Here is an 18,919-nt window from a genome sequence, read left to right as displayed (position 1 = left end):
ATGATGGGGCAGAAAACAGTGCCAGTCACAGTCAAAATACGCTCATAGACTCCATGCAATGCAACCCTGTAAACCTCCGGTTCAGGGCTTCGTCACTATTCGCCAATGGAAGTCTATGTACTAGATTCTAGAAGACCTGGCCCCCGTGAAGTTAACAGAGTTGATGCAAAGTTCTCTCTAATAGGCTCTGGTGTGTGTATACTATAGTGTCCCAAACCTCTTGTGTAGTTTGGTGCTGAGGTGTGTGTGCGCGTGCGTGTGTGTGTGTATGCGTGTGTGCGTGTGTGTGTGTAAACTACCTCTTGTGTAGTTTGGTGCTGAGGTGTGTGTGTGTGTGCGTGTGCGTGTGTGTGTGTGTGTGTGTGTGTGTGTGTGTGTGCGCGTGTATGTGTGTGTGTGTGTGTGTGTGTGAACTACCTCTTGTGTAGTTTGGTGCTGAGGTCATCCAGGATCTCGGAGGATTGTCGGTGATACTCCAACGCTGCATCGATCAACGCTGACAGCTGACTCACTTGCTCCACCTGCAGTATCATCCACACACGTCAAGAGGAAATGTACGCATTGTACATTTACCCACTCAGTGCCAGCCCTGAGCAATTTGGTGCCCTATGGCAGGATTTGGTCACTTGAGGGCCCGGGGTTATTTAATACATTAAATCAGAGCGCCCATCGATTTATAGCAGCGGAGCACATTTAGCGACGGACCGGATGTTATCCCGGATGTGGCTGAAGTAGCTAGATGTAGCCAAAACACTCTAGAGGCGATCGACAACAACGGGAGGTATGATTAATTCTACCGCAACTAGGGACAGGACCGCGGTGGGCCGTCTAACACATAATCTTTTGTTAGAATTGGACGGAAGGATTTAGATCAAGAGTTATTAACGTTTTAAGATTTTCGATCTCGTCGCCTAAAATGGAGGGGGAACATTTTTGATGACGTCCCACTGTTGCGCAACATCGAATGTTGCGCAACAGACGCTCCCAGCCTGTGGAGCGATGCAATCGGTTTTGATATCAATAATCTCCGTCCCACTAATCAACCTCCGTTTAGGGCATCGCACATAATTAATTAATTAATTAATAGGACGGAGACCTCCGTCTGGGGCCCTTAAACTGTTAACAACAGTAACCATATAGTTGAAAACATGTCAACTCACATCATTCTCCAGGAAGTTGAACATGCTCCTCTCTGCCAGGTCTTTGCTCTCCTCAAACTTCTCCACGGCCTGACGGATCTCCTCCTCTGGGACTTTCCCCTGCCGCCTCTTCTTATAGTCGAAGTCTAACCGACGGCCCTCCAGCTTCTTCAGGTGGTGCTGCAGAGAGAGGGAAGAAAACAAACCAAATGTGTTCATTCATTGACAGTTGATAGACATTAATTCATATATTGATTATTGATAGGCTGTACTGTAGGTCAGGGGTTCTCAACCCGTGGGTCGCGACCCCTCGGGGGGTCGCCAAATTATTTTAGGGGGTCCCCAAATTATTATCTCATAGCGCGGTGGCGCGCTATGAGCTTGTAGATCTGCTATTTTTCAATAGCTAAATTATAACATAATGCTTAAAACACCAAAAGGGGTTCCCGCCCAAAATGGTTTAAGGTTATTGTAGCAGTCAATTTATATTGGGGGTCGGGAGGGGGCGGGCGGGGGTCCCGAGACATTGCCAAAGCATTTCCGGGGTCCCCGGCCAAAAACGTTGAGAACCCCTGCTGTAGTTAAGTAGTAAGTAGCCTTGCCGAGCCATGAGGCCTATAGGGCAGGAGCCTATCTCCTGTTTCTGTAGCGTGAGGCAGCTTTTGATGTACAAGTACACCCCCTGGACATGACGCTAGTATGTCGCAGGGACTTACCCCCCAATCCAACCCTTGATGCTGAGTGCCAAGCACTGGGTCCCATTTTTAGAGTCTTTGGTATGACCCGGCCGGGGATCGAACCCCCGACCTCCCAGTCTCAGGGCGAACACTCAAACCACAAGGCCACTGAGCTGGTTACTGGGACTGTACTTAGCTGCGGTGGCTCAGGGGTAGAGTGTCTGGATGGTAACCGTAAAGGTTGCCAGTTCGAACCCGGGCTCCCCCAGAGTTACTGTCGAAGTGTCCTTGAGCAAGACACTGAACCCCTAATTGCTCCCGATGTGCTAGTTGGTGCCTTGCATGGTTTCCGCTGCCATCGGTGTATGTAATGGCTATATAAATGCACCATTTACCATTTAGCTGGTACTGTAGTGTAGTGTGTACTAGGCATGCCACGGTATGAGATTTTACAGTACGGTACGGTGCCGGTATTGAAAACCTATACCTTGGTATTCCACGGTATTTATATATAAAAATAAATTAAAAAAAAGATTGCCCCCCCCCACCTATGTCTAGTGACTACCCCCACCTCCTTATAAGCCCTTCTTTGTTTCCCAACCTGTAGGCCTACATATCTTATTTTTTTATTTTTACCTTTTATGATAATTTGAATTTTGTTATTCGTCATGTGACTTGTCGTGATTATGAATTGATTACCCAGGACCGAATGGAAACAAGACTGCAAGGACTTTTTTGTTTGACTGTACCCTATACTGATTACATTTCTGCCAATAAAGTATTCAATCAATGAATCAATAGCTATTCCCCACTGTATTTCACTGTACTATGGCTCCCCCTAATGGCCGTTTTACCCTGCACGCTGGAGCAGAGGTAGTCTGTGCCTCTGTGTTGTTGACACTTGACAGTTGACAGTTCACACTTTTAGTTTAGTACATGTGGAAATATGGAATATACAATTGGATCTGGGTGTCTTTCAGCAACACTAACTCAAAGGTAGGAAGCAACTTTTCAATCTACTGCAGCTGTGTGGTGAAAATAAATGTTTTGCCTTAGTCTGGGAGTGGAGTTGCACTGCATGCGCGCAGCATGCGCCGCCCACCAACGCTGTATTAAAATACCGTAAGATCGGAAATCTCACGGTATCAACACCGTGGCTGTTCCTGTCGCGGTATTACCGAAATTCGGTAAACCGCGGCATGCCTAGTGTGTACATATAAACATATATTAATTTACAAATGTTGCAATTTTAGAACTGTGGGTCTTAAACGCATATATAATCAAATTAGTAACAATGAAATAAAAAGAGGCAACAATGGAATAGAAATCGCTAGCAAAACAATATTCCTAGTTTAGTCCGTGAAATACAAGCGATAAGCGACCTGTTAACACATTAAAAACACATAGATAAAAAAATATAATCAAAAATCACACCCGTGTGATGTGACGGCCGCTCTTATCATCATACATGGGAATTTAATATTTGTGTTAGGACAAAATAGCCGATTTCCTCCTTTACATATGACGTAAATTCTCCATTCCATTCATTCATCTCCATAAATTCTACACCAATAGCTGAATATAGGAGGGGCTAGCGGCGCCCCTCAAAAAAGACATTATCATCTTCTATGACGTCAGGTTGTTGTACCGTGATCTCCTTGAGGTCCTTGTCCTGCAGCGTCTGCAGAGGGTCAATGAAGTTCTGTTTGACGCCGATGTCCAGCGCGTCCTTCACGTCGCCCATGTGCCTCATGGCCTCGCCCATGTCCACCAGGGCGCCACCTAGTGGGAAAGAGAAGAGAGAGCGCCGAGCACACAGCTCAGTCAGCGCTCACCATTTTCCCTGAGCTATATAATGTGAACGGTGGTTCTCAAGCTTTTCTCGGCTGCGGTCCCCTCCAAACTTTGAATTAATGTTCATGTTCATGTTGATGTTATGTCATCTGTCCACTAGGTGTCATAGTCGAGCTACAAGTTTACAACTGCAGAGCTTAGTGAGCCAATCTGCATCAAGATGTCACTATAGCTAGTGTTAAACAGATATTATGTGTTTATTTTATCACGTTGTGTGTTGGGCCTGGCTTGAACCACTGACTTAAACCATATACAGAATACAGATACAGTATATTTAAACAGTACTAGGTCCCCTCCCTCCTTTTTTTACTCTACTAGAGTCTACACCAAATTCCTTTGGGCAAAAATATATAATCTACCAGCTCGTAGATCTGCTATTTTCACCTAACGTTTGCCCTGGAAGAATAGGGATGCCATGTGGTTATTATTCAACTTTGACAGTAACAATTCCTAAAGCATCATAAACACAATTAACAACCCCTAAACATCATCACACTGCACTGTATGTGAGAGGGTGGTGTTGTGGTACTGTGTGTGAAGAGGGTGGTGTTGTGGGTGTGGTACTGTGTGTGAATAGGGTGGTGTTGTGGGTGTGGTACTGTGTGTGAATAGGGTGGTGTTACAATTTACAATTTACAATTTAGGCATTTAGCAGACGCTCTTAATCCAGAGCGACTTACAATAAGCAAGAACAAAAAGCATGGGAATACATCACATATGTAAAAAGCATTTATCGCGAAACATGCGTAAGCTAAGAACGTGACTAGAACATATCTATATAATGACACTATACATATAAACTAGAACTAGAACATATCTATATAATGACACTATACATATAAACTACACATTGTGTTGTGGTACTGTGTGTGAGAGGGTGGTGTTGTGGGTGTGGTACTGTGTGTGAAGAGGGTGGTGTTGTGGGTGTGGTACTGTGTGTGAGAGGGTGGTGTTGTGGGTGTGGTACTGTGTGTGAATAGGGTGGTGTTGTGGGTGTGGTACTGTGTGTGAATAGGGTGGTGTTGTGGTACTGTGTGTGAGAGGGTGGTGTTGTGGGTGTGGTACTGTGTGTGAAGAGGGTGGTGTTGTGGGTGTGGTACTGTGTGTGAGAGGGTGGTGTTGTGGGTGTGGTACTGTGTGTGAGAGGGTGGTGTTGTGGGTGTGGTACTGTGTGTGAAGAGGGTGGTGTTGTGGGTGTGGTACTGTGTGTGAATAGGGTGGTGTTGTGGTACTGTGTGTGAGAGGGTGGTGTTGTGGGTGTGGTACTGTGTGTGAAGAGGGTGGTGTTGTGGTACTGTGTGTGAAGAGGGTGGTGTTGTGGGTGTGGTACTGTGTGTGAAGAGGGTGGTGTTGTGGGTGTGGTACTGTGTGTGAGAGGGTGGTGTTGTGGTACTGTGTGTGAAGAGGGTGGTGTTGTGGGTGTGGTACTGTATGTGAATAGGGTGGTGTTGTGGGTGTGATACTGTATGTGAAGAGGGTGGTGTTGTGGTACTGTGTGTGAGAGGGTGGTGTTGTGGGTGTGGTACTGTGTGTGAAGAGGGTGGTGTTGTGGGTGTGGTACTGTGTGTGAAGAGGGTGGTGTTGTGGGTGTGGTACTGTGTGTGAAGAGGGTGGTGTTGTGGTACTGTGTGTGAAGAGGGTGGTGTTGTGGGTGTGGTACTGTGTGTGAAGAGGGTGGTGTTGTGGGTGTGGTACTGTGTGTGAATAGGGTGGTGTTGTGGGTGTGGTACTGTGTGTGAAGAGGGTGGTGTTGTGGGTGTGGTACTGTGTGTGAAGAGGGTGGTGTTGTGGGTGTGGTACTGTGTGTGAGAGGGTGGTGTTGTGGGTGTGATACTGTATGTGAAGAGGGTGGTGTTGTGGGTGTGGTACTGTGTGTGAAGAGGGTGGTGTTGTGGGTGTGGTACTGTGTGTGAAGAGGGTGGTGTTGTGGGTGTGGTACTGTGTGTGAGAGGGTGGTGTTGTGGGTGTGGTACTGTGTGTGAAGAGGGTGGTGTTGTGGGTGTGGTACTGTGTGTGAAGAGGGTGGTGTTGTGGTACTGTGTGTGAGAGGGTGGTGTTGTGGGTGTGGTACTGTGTGTGAGAGGGTGGTGTTGTGGGTGTGGTACTGTGTGTGAAGAGGGTGGTGTTGTGGTACTGTGTGTGAGAGGGTGGTGTTGTGGTTGTGGTACTGTGTGTGAAGAGGGTGGTGTTGTGGTACTGTGTGTGAAGAGGGTGGTGTTGTGGTACTGTGTGTGAAGAGGGTGGTGTTGTGGTTGTGGTACTGTGTGTGAAGAGGGTGGTGTTGTGGTACTGTGTGTGAAGAGGGTGGTGTTGTGGTACTGTGTGTGAAGAGGGTGGTGTTGTGGGTGTGGTACTGTGTGTGAAGAGGGTGGTGTTGTGGTACTGTGTGTGAGAGGGTGGTGTTGTGGTACTGTGTGTGAGAGGGTGGTGTTGTGGTTGTGGTACTGTGTGTGAAGAGGGTGGTGTTGTGGGTGTGGTACTGTATGTGAGAGGGTGGTGTTGTGGTACTGCGTGTGAAGAGGGTGGTGTTGTGGGTGTGGTACAGTGTGTGAAGAGGGTGGTGTTGTGGGAGGTTACCGAAGGCCGAGTCCTCTCCCAGCTCGTGGCCGTGGCGCAGCATGCAGTCCCCCAGGAGGCCTTCTGGCTGGGGGTAGCCCGTGGTCTTCACCTGCCCTCGCATCTTAGACACCGTGTTCAGCATGCCCAGCCTGGCTCTGGAGGCTGCGGATCCAAAACACAACAATAACGAGTAAGACGTCTGAGGGCGTGAGGTCGTGCACGCATCCGCCTGGGTGACAGCAGACTGCTGGGCGAGCGCTGGCATTTTGGCATGGGGGGGGGGGGGGGTCAGATCAACATATGGAATGAATGCTCTACCGGCCATATATCGAACGTGTCTTGAGTGTACAGGGTTTGATGAGGTCATATCAACATATGGAATGTCAGAACAGGTCAGCTCCATATATGGAGAGTCAGAACAGGTCAGCTCCATATATGGAGATCTAAGGGTGGCAGCGGGGGCAGTGTCTTGAGTGTACAGGGTTTGATGAGGGCCCAGTTAGGGCCAACATAATGGAATGTAGGAACAGGTCAGCTCCATATATGGAGATCTAAGGGTTTGAGGTGAGATGTAGAGTTGCTGGCCAATATTGATGACGTCAGGGGTCTCCATATGTGGGCTTAATATTGATGACATCACGTGATGTCACGAGGCATGACCATATATGGGGCGTGACCAACTTGACGGGAAATGTGACCAACTGACGGGAAATGTGACCAGCTGAGGGGAAATGTGACCAACTGACGGTGACGGGAAATGCACGATTTCATAATAATAGGGTAACATCTTAGACACCGTGTTTAGTATGCCCAGATGCATTTGTAAATCTTTTGAAATAATAATTAAAAACTAAATGTAGGAAACAAAAAAAGAATTTACTTGTGACCTCTAAAACAGAAACCTTTGAAACAATGGCTTACACTACAGTATTTACCTGTATACGTAGATATTGCACACACACACACACACACACACACACACACACACACACACACACACACACACACACACACACACACACACACACACACACACACACACACACACACACACACACACACACACACACACACACACACACACACACACACACACACACACACAATTTACAATTTACAATTTAGGCATTTAGCAGACGCTCTTAATCCAGAGCGATTTACATTAAGCAAGAACAAAAAGCATGGGAATACATCACATATATAAACAGCATTTATCAAGAAACATGCGTAAGCTAAGAACGTAACTAGAACATATCTATATATAATGACACTATACATATAAGCTAAACATATATATTATACTATGCTGTACTGTTATTGTGCTGTCTACATGACATGCTATAAGTCTATTTCAAATGCTATCTAAGTCTAAAAAAGTGCTGTCTAAGGGGGTAGGGTAAGTGCTATGGGCCATGGTGGAGTCTGAAAAGGTGGGTTTTCAAACTACGGCGGAAGATCAGGAGTGATGCTGCAGTTCTGATTGCAACGGGAAGTGCGTTCCACAGTTTTGGGGCCAGAAGGGAGAAGAGTTTGGGACGTGTGGAGCGTTGTCCCGGCGTTTTTAGTGAGGGTACTTCCAGCTTCCCTGCGTTGGCTGATCTGAGTGCTCGGGAGGGTTTGTAGGGTTCAATCATGCTTGCAAGATATGGGGGAGCCATACGCAAGATATGGGGGAGACACACACACACACACACACACACACACACACACACACACACACACACACACACACACACACACACACACACACACACACACACACACACACACACACACACACACACACACACACACACAGAAAAAGCTGCCAATTTCAACAAGAAAACTTGAAGAATAGCTTGTTGACAAACATGCCAAACTGTATTGCACAATCGTAGAAGAGAATACTAGCACTAGAAACAGTCAATTTGACAGTATGTTAATTTATTTTGCAAGGTTGTGAAATAGGAAGGAAAAAAATCACACCTGTGTGAAGTGAGGGGCGCTCTAATCATTGTACATCATCATCAATAATGGTGGACCCTTATTGGCCAAGGGTTCCCACCAGCATACATATGCCGATTTGCTCAGACACATATGACGTAAATTCTCCCTTAATTGTCAATGGCATTTTTAATGTTTGTTCATATAACACAACCAGTAAAGCTGTATATAGGAGGGGCTGGCGCCCCTCAAAAAGAAAAATCTCACAGGATCTATGATGATGTGCAGGAGTGCCTTACCTGGGTTAGGCTGGAGGTATTCTGTTGTTTTGGACAGGAGTTCAAACACCGACTTGTTGGTCACCTCAATTTTCTGGCAGAAAACAGCGCAAGACAAGTCAGGAAACACAGTGGCACTGCCGTGTTGATTTTGACAGGACATTTTGATTTAGTTTCGGTCATAGTCTATTGAATAAAACACCATTTAGTTTTAGTCATATTTTAACACATTCTGGGCGGGAACCCCTTTTGGTGTTAGCTATTGAAAAATAGCAGATCTACAAGCTCGAGCTCGTAGGTCTGCTATTTTTGAAAAATCGAAGAACGACTGACATAGAAACATAGCTTTTTCAGAAAACTGTCAGGATGTAGAAGACATTTTTAGAATCTGATCTCAGGTCAAAATGGGTTAAAATGTCTGATTTATATACTCGGCTGTGTGCCGAAAACAGCATATCTACAAGCTTGTGACACGTTGATTGTAGATGGGACATTTTGAGAGAGAGACACCTGCACACAACCAAACATAAGATGACTTGTCCTTTAGTTTTAGTTCTCTTCTGCACTAGTCCCTCCCCTCCCTGCACATTTTAGTCTAGTTTTTATTTGTCGACGAAATTGTCAGTATATTTAGTCATCATGAAGTTAGTTTTTATTCAGTTTTTATTTCGTTTTTGTCAGTGGAAAAAAAGCTAGTCGACAGACATTGTTTTGTCATACATTCAACGACAAACTTCACACTGTGGGCTGTGGCCCTGCCATTGTCAGTGTTTAAATACCACATGATGTTTTCACACTCTCATCATTCTTCACGCTGAACAAGGAATATGAACATCCAGACTCTCTTGGGAATGTGTTTGTCTCTGGCTGGAACTAAATATATAAGACCTTATGTTTGTCCCTGGTTGGAACTAAATGTGCAAGAGCTTTGCCACATATCTAAAACGAACACGCCTGTGCGAACTGAGAGGTGTCAGTGTGTGTGTGTGTGTGTGTGTGTGTGTGTGTGTGTGTGTGTGTGTGTGTGTGTGTGTGTGTGTGTGCGCGCACACTGCAGTGTGAATGGCCCAGCATCTGCAGGGGTCAATAGGTCGTAAGTGGTCAATAGGTCCTAGTTCTAAACGGACAGACAGACAGACAGACAGACAGACAGACACAGGGACACACACAGCCATTCAAAGACATCTCACCCTCTCCATCTCCAAGAAGTCTTCATCCTGTTTGGTCCCTTCAGTCCCACTGATCTTCTCACTGAACATCTGGACATCAGAGGGAGGGGGAGGGGGTGGGGGAGAGGGGGTCTTAGAGCACCGCTTCACAACATTTCCGTTATTTAGGGCCCACTTGAAAATCTTCAAATCGTTCGTGGCCCACTTAAAGTAGCTATAAGCAATCATATGTCACATTTGTAATGGTATTCAGACAGCCAGCAATGAGTAAAAAAACGCTCCCCATAAAAATCTCATCGCCCAAGACACGTGTTCATGGAACCCTTAAAGGCAGTCTGCAAAACAACCGTTTAATAGTCCAAAAGGCAAAATACTGAAACCAGATGTAATCATTAAGGAAAGTTTATGCATGCACCACATACTATGTAAACTCTTCATATCCATTTCCCAGCCATTCAGTTGCAAAAAAAATAATTAAACTTTTTTTTTTGGAAAATAATTTGGGGACCCCCCAAAATAATTTGGCGACCCCCCAATGGGTTGCGACCCACGGGTTGAGAACCCCTGGACTAGACCACTAGCCTCATTGGACGGACGGACGGACGGACGGACGGACGGACGGGGCTATAGCTTACATATAGAAATGATATCTCATTAAACTCATACCGGTCTGCATGCTTCATCTAACAGATTTCATTAGAACAGTGGTTTTTCAACCCTTTTCAATTATCAAGGCCCATTATTTATTCAACATCTGAGCCACGGAACCACCATTAGATGAGATTCAGCCTCTCAGTCCCAAAACGTAGAAATATGTTGTTGCCGTTGAATAAGAGTTTGCCCACAATTCCATGCTGTGTTGATGTCGGTACGATAGGAGAGACAACAGACAAATCAAAAATAACAATTCTTCTACATTCTGTAGACTACACTTCTTGTAAATGAACTGATGCAGGTGTTTAACAATAATGTAACTCTTGAGATCTATAAGGGTCCATTTGGTTACCAACTCTCCATCATTTAGCATGGGGACCACCTGGAACCCCCTCAAGGACCACTGGTGGTCCGCGGACCACTGGCTGAAAACCCCTGCATTAGAAAATAAGAAGTGGCCAATCGGCAAGTATTGTGGTATGATTATGTAATCAACACTGGCTTGTGTGTACAGTACAGTAGTAATACAGTCTAACAGGAAACACATTGAACCATGCAATCCTAATACGATTACAGTGGCAAAAGTCATGCAAAAGCTGAGGAACTATAAAAGACCGCGGGACGGAGGAAATACCTTTCCTCAACACAATGACAAGGAAATGTCAAGGAAGCAACGTGGCCTTGCCACCCCTTCCCCTCTAGATATAATATATCTGTAAAACATGTAGTATGGGAGTCTAGGCAAGGATATACATATCTACAAACTCTTACCAACTCATCCTGTAACACTGTACAGATCAGTATTAATTTGGCAACTGATGACTTATTATGCTCAATCCACCAGGAGATAACAAATCAGGCTACAATTTTCTAACAGCTTTTAGGGAAATTCTTTGCTGAGAATAAACAAACAAACACATTCCCTTTAATACCAAAGTTAATTTTTGGCAGTTCTGGCGGTGTGCACGCACACGCGCACACACGCACGCACGTGTCAGGAATTAGAAGACGTTTTTAGAATTGGCCTCAGGTCTAAATGTGCTAAATAACTAAACTAAATAAAATAACAGAAATATAATAGACAACCACTTTGGTATAATTTAGACTGGTCACATTTGTCAACAGAACTGAGAATGAGGACTGGAGCAAAGGGTGAATGAGGCTACATGAGACTACATGAGGCTACATGAGACTACATGAGGCTACATGAGGCTACATGAGATTGGCATGTCTACATAATAATGACTGTGAGTCAACGGTCTTCACAAAATAGTGTTTGTATTACACAATACCTTATGAACGTGTTAAGTCTTGCACCTGACAAAGTAACTCCATGATATAAAAAGTCAAGAGAAACCAATTATAAATTAATGAAAAAAAACTAAACATAATTGATAGATAAAACTGAGGAAAAACTAAGTAAAATAATATCTCATGACTGAATTATTTTGCATGACCTGCTGTCCTGTCAACCAGGTGAAAGAAAATCACAGATTGATGCTTTAACCTCTGCTTTCATATGAGATATGCGACCGGTCCGAGACTATTACAGATTTTATGGAAGATACTTCGGAACATAGTGCCAGTTTGACCACGTCAAATGCTCTAAAACTAATGACCGGAAATAGACGATCTACAAGCTCTCAATGCGCGACGCATTGAGAGCTTGGTTTTTCCGCTGTGCAACGTGCCTCCAAAGGACACGTGATGCTGGCTTCTATGGAATCGCAAAGACTGAAATCAGTCGTGGGCCGTGGCGAGTGAAAACTTGAATCCATAAATACAACAAAACTATGATAATCTTGGCAGTGACACAAGATTAAATATAGAGTACATACAGTGTTGGGAGCTGGGAGGTGACAGCAGTCGGCAATCACACCAGAATAGAAGCATGATTTTTACACCATCAATGTCTGGTGTTATCAGCATTGTGTATGTTATCCACAAAGGATATTTCATTAGCCATGCTAGCGCAAGTCGCTGGCTCGGAATACATTAACTAATAGAGGCAAGTTAAAGCTATAATTTCCTTTTGTATCTAGATGTCCGATAGTATCGGGCTCCCAATATTATTGGCAGATAATTGCACAAGAAAGTAATAGTCCTGTATTGTAGCTTTAGCAAATCCAACACTAATTGTCTTTGTGTCATTTACAATCAACATAGCTCTGGTCCAAAGCCCTAAGGACTTCTTCTCCTTTAAGCCCAAACCACACTTATTGTTCGAGACCCAACAAAACATTTGTAGCATTCATCCCAGTGGTGTGATATGTCCTGTTGCGAGTAGACCCATGCAGACGCATGTAGACGCAAGTCGACCCAATTGATTCAATTAGTTCCATTCAATGGTTCATTGAGACTTTTTTTTTTTTTTTTAAGGGAAAAAAGAATGCCAGGGATGCCCATAAGAGAAGATTTTTACGGCTCTAGCTGAGATTCTCAACCATATTAATTTCAAGGACCCCCAGTTTGATATGCATTTCTATCTCCGGGACCCCCAATTCATATTGTAAAATCAATGTTAATGGACCCTAACGGGTCCATTTGGTTCCATTTGTACACTCTCAGAGTTACAGACCCATAAGGGTCCATTTGGCTACTAACTATCATTTAGCTGGGGACCCCCTGGAACTCCCTCAAGGACCCCTGGGGGTCCCCGGACCCCACTTTGGGGAACCACTGATTTAAAACAGGAGTCTGGATGTGAATTCCACTGGACTATGACGTCGGCATCTGAAGATAATAGATAATGTTTAAATTAATGTGTCACTATACTACAGTAGCTTGCGTCATGAACAGTGGATTAGTGGACTGGTCCCTTCCCTGAAATAGACCTCTGAGTCATCAGCTGTAGCCTGTCGTCCATTCATTTCAGACGCTCCTATCAGTTACAGTATAATTCACTCAGAAGAAGGTCAGAAGTGAACTATAGCGTGATTTTCAATTCACAGTTCCCAAGATAACGTGAACATAAAACAATGCATGCATACATGCATACAAGCGAGGTCTACTGAGATGCTGAAAATAACCACTGGTGTAAAGTAAATGTACTCAAGTACTGTACTTAACCGATCATTTAGGCCTGACCTCGAAATTTAAAAAAAGATCTTCCAAATCCTCCAGTTTTCTGAAATAAATATTTTCACGATTTTTCAAAAATAGCAGACCTACAAGCTCGTAGCGCGCCACTCGGTGGCGCGCTACGAGCTTGTAGATCTGCTATTTTTGAATAGCTAAATTATAACAATGTTTAAAACACCAAAAGGGGTTCCCGCCCAAATTGTAACTATAATATTGAGGTATTGGTACTTTACTTGAGTATTTCCAATTTCCAACACTGTTACTTCTACTCCACTACATCTCAGAGCCAACACTTTTTTTAACTTTTACTCCACTACAATAATTTGAAAACATTAGTTACTATAGTTACTTCGGATATTTTAATATAATTAGAAAACATACATTAACCACTTCAGCCATTATACATTTCGGCCATTTGAAAGTACCAGATCTATAAAGCTCACAATGCGTCGCATTGTGTATACGTTTATTTTTAGTACTCTAAGTACATTTACTTGAGAACATTTTGAATACGGGACGGAGTACGTCATCTACATATTGATACTTTTACTTAAGTACAACATCTGAGTACTTTTTTCCACCACTGAAGATAACTGGGGTTGTGTTCCGCTATCTAGCGGAGTGTCTCGGCGGAGTGGTGTCAATCATTCATCGTTATATAACAGTAATAATCAGGTGTTTACATGTTGGGGTCCGTTTGTCATGGAGATAACAGGGTTAGTGTGGAGGAAATGCAAATGTATGTCTCTTTACTGTTCCAGTAATCTGTCATTATTATGCTGTGTAGATCAGTGGTTTTCCACCGGTGGTGGAAAAAGGTCGAAAACCACGAAGGATTACGAAGGACAGTGGCGTGCACAGATAGACACTAGGGGGTGCTAGAGCACCCCCTGCCCTTTTGGCAATGTGCCCTTTTGAAAAAATAAAATAAAAAACTTTTTCTTTTCTTTTTCTTTTAAAAAAATAGCAGACCTACAAGCTCGTAGCGCGCCACTCAGTGGCGCGCTATGAGCTTGTAGATCTGCTATTTTTCAATAGCTAAAGCATAACATAATGCTAACACCAAAAGGGGTTTCCCGCCCAAAATGGATTAAGGCAACCGGCCGGTTCCACGCGCTGCACAAGGTGCCCTTTTTTAACTTGAGCACCTGCCCCTCTAAATGTCTGTGCACGCCACTGACGAAGGATATGAGATATCAGTGTGACGCCACAGCAGTGATGTCACACCGAGTGTAAGGTCTACCCTAGGAAGTTGAGAATGAGAGAGTAGCAGTACAGACCAGCTAGACACGTAGCATCGACAGCTTGTAGCACCAAGCGAAGACGTTCTCAACTCCAGGGCTCACGGTCTCAGACCTCGGCCTCCAGTAGATAATCCATCTACACAGGTAGACTAGTTCTACCCCCATGGTGCCAGACTCCCAGGCTCTCTAATACAGAGTCCTCGGTTATAGGTGTACTTGTTGATTTATTTTTTCACAGATGAAAAAAAACAAAAACAACACTGAAAATAAAGTTATAATGAGTAAAACTAAGACTAAACATATTGACAATTTCACCAACAAATACAAACTAGACTAAAAGGGAGGGACTAGTGGAGAAGAGTTCCAATTAACCCATTTATACCTGAGGCCGATTCCTCAAAATGTCTTCTAAAAACCTATGTTTCTATGTCAGTGGTTCATTTCATGTCAAGGACCCCAGAAATTAGGAAATTGGCCGCCGACCCCCATCTGAAAATATGTAGTTCCAGGGACCCCCCCAGAAGCAAAGATTTGACGTAAAAATGTTCACTCTGAAAGAATATTATATTCAAAGATTTGTGCCACATTTTCAAGACTTTTCAAAAATAGCAGATCTACAAGCTCGTTAAAGTATAACATAATTTAGCCTAGCTAAAGATTAAAACACCAAAAGGGGTTCCCGCCCTGAATGGGTTAAGATTTTAAACGAGACAACGGGGCAACTAGGGACGGGTCTGAATAATGGATTGTTAGAATAACCGTTTTTTTTAAAGATAAAAATCGATTAAAACATAATTATACTTATTACATTTTCTTTTTTGGAAAGGCTATTAAGCTACGAAATATCAATAACCAAAATGCCAGACTATATCTATTGTCTAGTGATTCCACAGCTTCTCTGCTTCACAACAATATGTCGACCACATCGCTGGAACAAAACAAAGTGACCCTTCTCATCAGCACGGGAGAGCTCAGGTTCAGCCGTTTCAGCTGAAACTCTGTATTTAGCCACACAATACATTCTTGTGTTCACAAGATTCTCTCAATGGGCCAAAAGCATGTAACTGCATATATGTTACTGTAAAAGGTAAAACCCAATAACCCATATTATAGCTACGTTGGAACTTGAATCATCCAATTGTGCACCGATTTAATTGTAGTGGACATTTAAGACAATGTGTGTCTGCATTGGTGAGAAGCTGAAGCGTGTTGTCTGGGGGCTGCATCATCACCTCCAACACAGCAAATCGTCACGGCAATGACATGACACTCAGCAACTGCTGACTCAATAGGACCAGCAGCCTTATTACTGGAGTCACTGACTCAATAGGACCAGCAGCCTTATTACTGGAGTCACTGACTCAATAGGACCAGCAGCCTTATTACTGGAGTCACTGACTCAATAGGACCAGCAGCCTTATTACTGGAGTCACTGACTCAATAGGACCAGCAGCCTTATTACTGGAGTCACTGACTCAATAGGACCAGCAGCCTTATTACTGGAGTCACTGACTCAATAGGACCAGCAGCCTTATTACTGGAGTCACTGACTCAATATAGGACTCAATAGGACCAGCAGCCTTATTACTGGAGTCACTGACTCAATAGGACTCAATAGGACCAGCAGCCTTATTACTGGAGTCACTGACTCAATAGGACCAGCAGCCTTATTACTGGAGTCACTGACTCAATAGGACCAGCAGCCTTATTACTGGAGTCACTGACTCAATATAGGACTCAATAGGACCAGCAGCCTTATTACTGGAGTCACTGACTCAATAGGACCAGCAGCCTTATTACTGGAGTCACTGACTCAATAGGACTCAATAGGACCAGCAGCCTTATTACTGGAGTCACTGACTCAATAGGACCAGCATCCTTATTACTGCAGTCACTGACTCAATAGGACCAGCAGCCTTATTACTGGAGTCACTGACTCAATAGGACCAGCAGCCTTATTACTGCAGTCACTGACTCAATAGGACCAGCAGCCTTATTACTGGAGTCACTGACTCAATAGGACTCAATAGGACCAGCAGCCTTATTACTGGAGTCACTGACTCAATAGGACCAGCAGCCTTATTACTGCAGTCACTGACTCAATAGGACCAGCAGCCTTATTACTGGAGTCACTGACTCAATAGGACCAGCAGCCTTATTACTGGAGTCACTGACCCAATAGGACCAGCAGCCTTATTACTGGAGTCACTGACTCAATAGGACCAGCAGCCTTATTACTGGAGTCACTGACTCAATAGGACCAGCAGCCTTATTACTGGAGTCACTGACTCAATAGGACTCAATAGGACCAGCAGCCTTATTACTGGAGTCACTGACTCAATAGGACCAGCAGCCTTATTACTGGAGTCACTGACCCAATAGGACCAGCAGCCTTATTACTGGAGTCACTGACTCAATAGGACTCAATAGGACCAGCAGCCTTATTACTGGAGTCACTGACTCAATAGGACCAGCAGCCTTATTACTGGAGTCACTGACTCAATAGGACCAGCAGCCTTATTACTGGAGTCACTGACCCAATAGGACCAGCAGCCTTATTACTGGAGTCACTCACTCAATAGGACTCAATAGGACCAGCAGCCTTATTACTGGAGTCACTGACCCAATAGGACCAGCAGCCTTATTACTGGAGTCACTGACTCAATAGGACTCAATAGGACCAGCAGCCTTATTACTGGAGTCACTGACCCAATAGGACCAGCAGCCTTATTACTGGAGTCACTGACTCAATAGGACTCAATAGGACCAGCAGCCTTATTACTGCAGTCACTGACTCAATAGGACTCAATAGGACCAGCAGCCTTATTACTGGAGTCACTGACTCAATAGAACTCAATAGGACCAGCAGCCCACCAGCCTGGCCTTATGTAAGCACTGAGACTGGATGGACAACACAATCTGGCACAGACAAAGGATGATGGGGTGGTCAGGAAGCAGCAGTGACTCTCTCTGTATCCGCACGCGTGCTTGCGGATACAGAGAACTGGCACAATCCACTGCCAGACTGGAGGGTACAGTAGGTTAGTTCAGGAACCAACCAAAACACAACTCAATTACAAAACAAAGTGTGCACACACTGGCTTAAAGGGAGGCCTGTCACAATTAATACATTATAGTATTAAAGTTTTTGAGATAATCTCAAGTACTTTTTCGCATAATCACCATGATTGTTTCCATGTTGAAAAAGTGTCATACATTTTCAAATATTAGAAATAGCAGCTCTACAAGTTTAATAAAAAAACGGAAATACAAATTGTATTCATATGTTCCAATGTTCAATGGCAAAAAACACAATTCAATCGTAAATCACAATTATTTGAGCGACGTCAACTTAACACATTGACTTCCTCCTGGTGGACGAAAGTGATGGCGCCTCACTGCCCACCCGGATCTGCATGTTTTTTAGTGTGACACCCGTCCGTTTTGGCGTCCCATTTTAGATGCTAAATATTTTGCGATTACAAAAAAGCTTATATGACGGAGCATTCCGTCAGAAGCAGCTGATAGTTGGATTTTATATGACGGAATACTCCGTCAGAAGCAGTTCATTTGTTAAATAAGTGTAATATATTTATTGGTGACAGCCCTGCTTAGAGGGCCACAGAGCCAGTGTGCCGCCGTTTATTAGGGAAGACACGCCTTCTATTTTGACATTTTTAATTGACAACATATTTTATGTTGCTACATAGTTATGTTACTGCTATGACACCTGAATCTCCACACAGGGATCAATAAAGGTCTACCTGTGCCGTCATAAAACGTCTTCCTTCGTGTGTTGGGTTAGTTTGAAAACCCTGTACCTCGAAAAAAATTAGGAGCACTATTTCAAAGATTAGATTGTTGGCCCTCTGTCACCGTCAACAGTTGTGTGCAAACTTTCCCTGCAAATGCCATTCTCTGCCAGCCCCAAATCAGAGTGGCAGGGCGTCCTACAGATCAGTGTGTGTGTGTGTGTGTGTGTGTGTGTGTGTGTGTGTGTGTGTGTGTGTGTGTGTGTGTGTGTGTGTGTGTGTGTGTGTGTGTGTGTCAGTGTGTGTGTGTGTGTGTGTGTGTGTGTGTGTGTGTGTGTTTTGCCCCAATCCTGGGAACAGAACCCAGCCTTTGTTCTCACCTCTCAGCTCTCTGCTACGAGTGTTATGCCACTCAGAGTCTGTGCCATTCAACCCATTTTTTCACCCAGTGTCAATTACATTATTATGTAATCCTGGGCGCTACACTTCCTCTGCCAACCATGCTTCCTTCTATGCATGAGGAGTCCAAGCTGCTTCTTTTCACCTGACAGTGGGGAGTTTCTCCGGCCGGATGTAACATGTGGAAGGA

At 44.2% G+C, this 18,919-nt stretch overlaps 1 protein-coding gene across 1 annotated transcript in view; it reads right to left on the bottom strand.

Moving 5' to 3' along the window:
- Positions 1 to 18,919, bottom strand: part of sh3gl3a (SH3-domain GRB2-like 3a) — a 49,863-nt gene that overhangs the window by 8,748 nt on the left and 22,196 nt on the right. Inside the window, exons 2-7 of the mRNA XM_079496510.1 lie at positions 9,621 to 9,689; positions 8,452 to 8,524; positions 6,248 to 6,391; positions 3,465 to 3,598; positions 1,161 to 1,319; positions 418 to 521 (exon numbers count right to left, since the gene is read on the bottom strand). Of these exons, the coding sequence (XP_079352636.1) occupies positions 418 to 521; positions 1,161 to 1,319; positions 3,465 to 3,598; positions 6,248 to 6,391; positions 8,452 to 8,524; positions 9,621 to 9,689 (683 nt within the window). The remainder of the gene's footprint in view (positions 1 to 417; positions 522 to 1,160; positions 1,320 to 3,464; positions 3,599 to 6,247; positions 6,392 to 8,451; positions 8,525 to 9,620; positions 9,690 to 18,919) is intronic.

This window comes from Electrona antarctica, assembly GCF_951216825.1.
Source record: "Electrona antarctica genome assembly, chromosome: 3".
NCBI lineage: Eukaryota > Metazoa > Chordata > Actinopteri > Myctophiformes > Myctophidae > Electrona > Electrona antarctica.
Note: the sequence above shows the minus strand (reverse complement) of the source record. Positions and strands in the feature narration are given on the sequence as shown.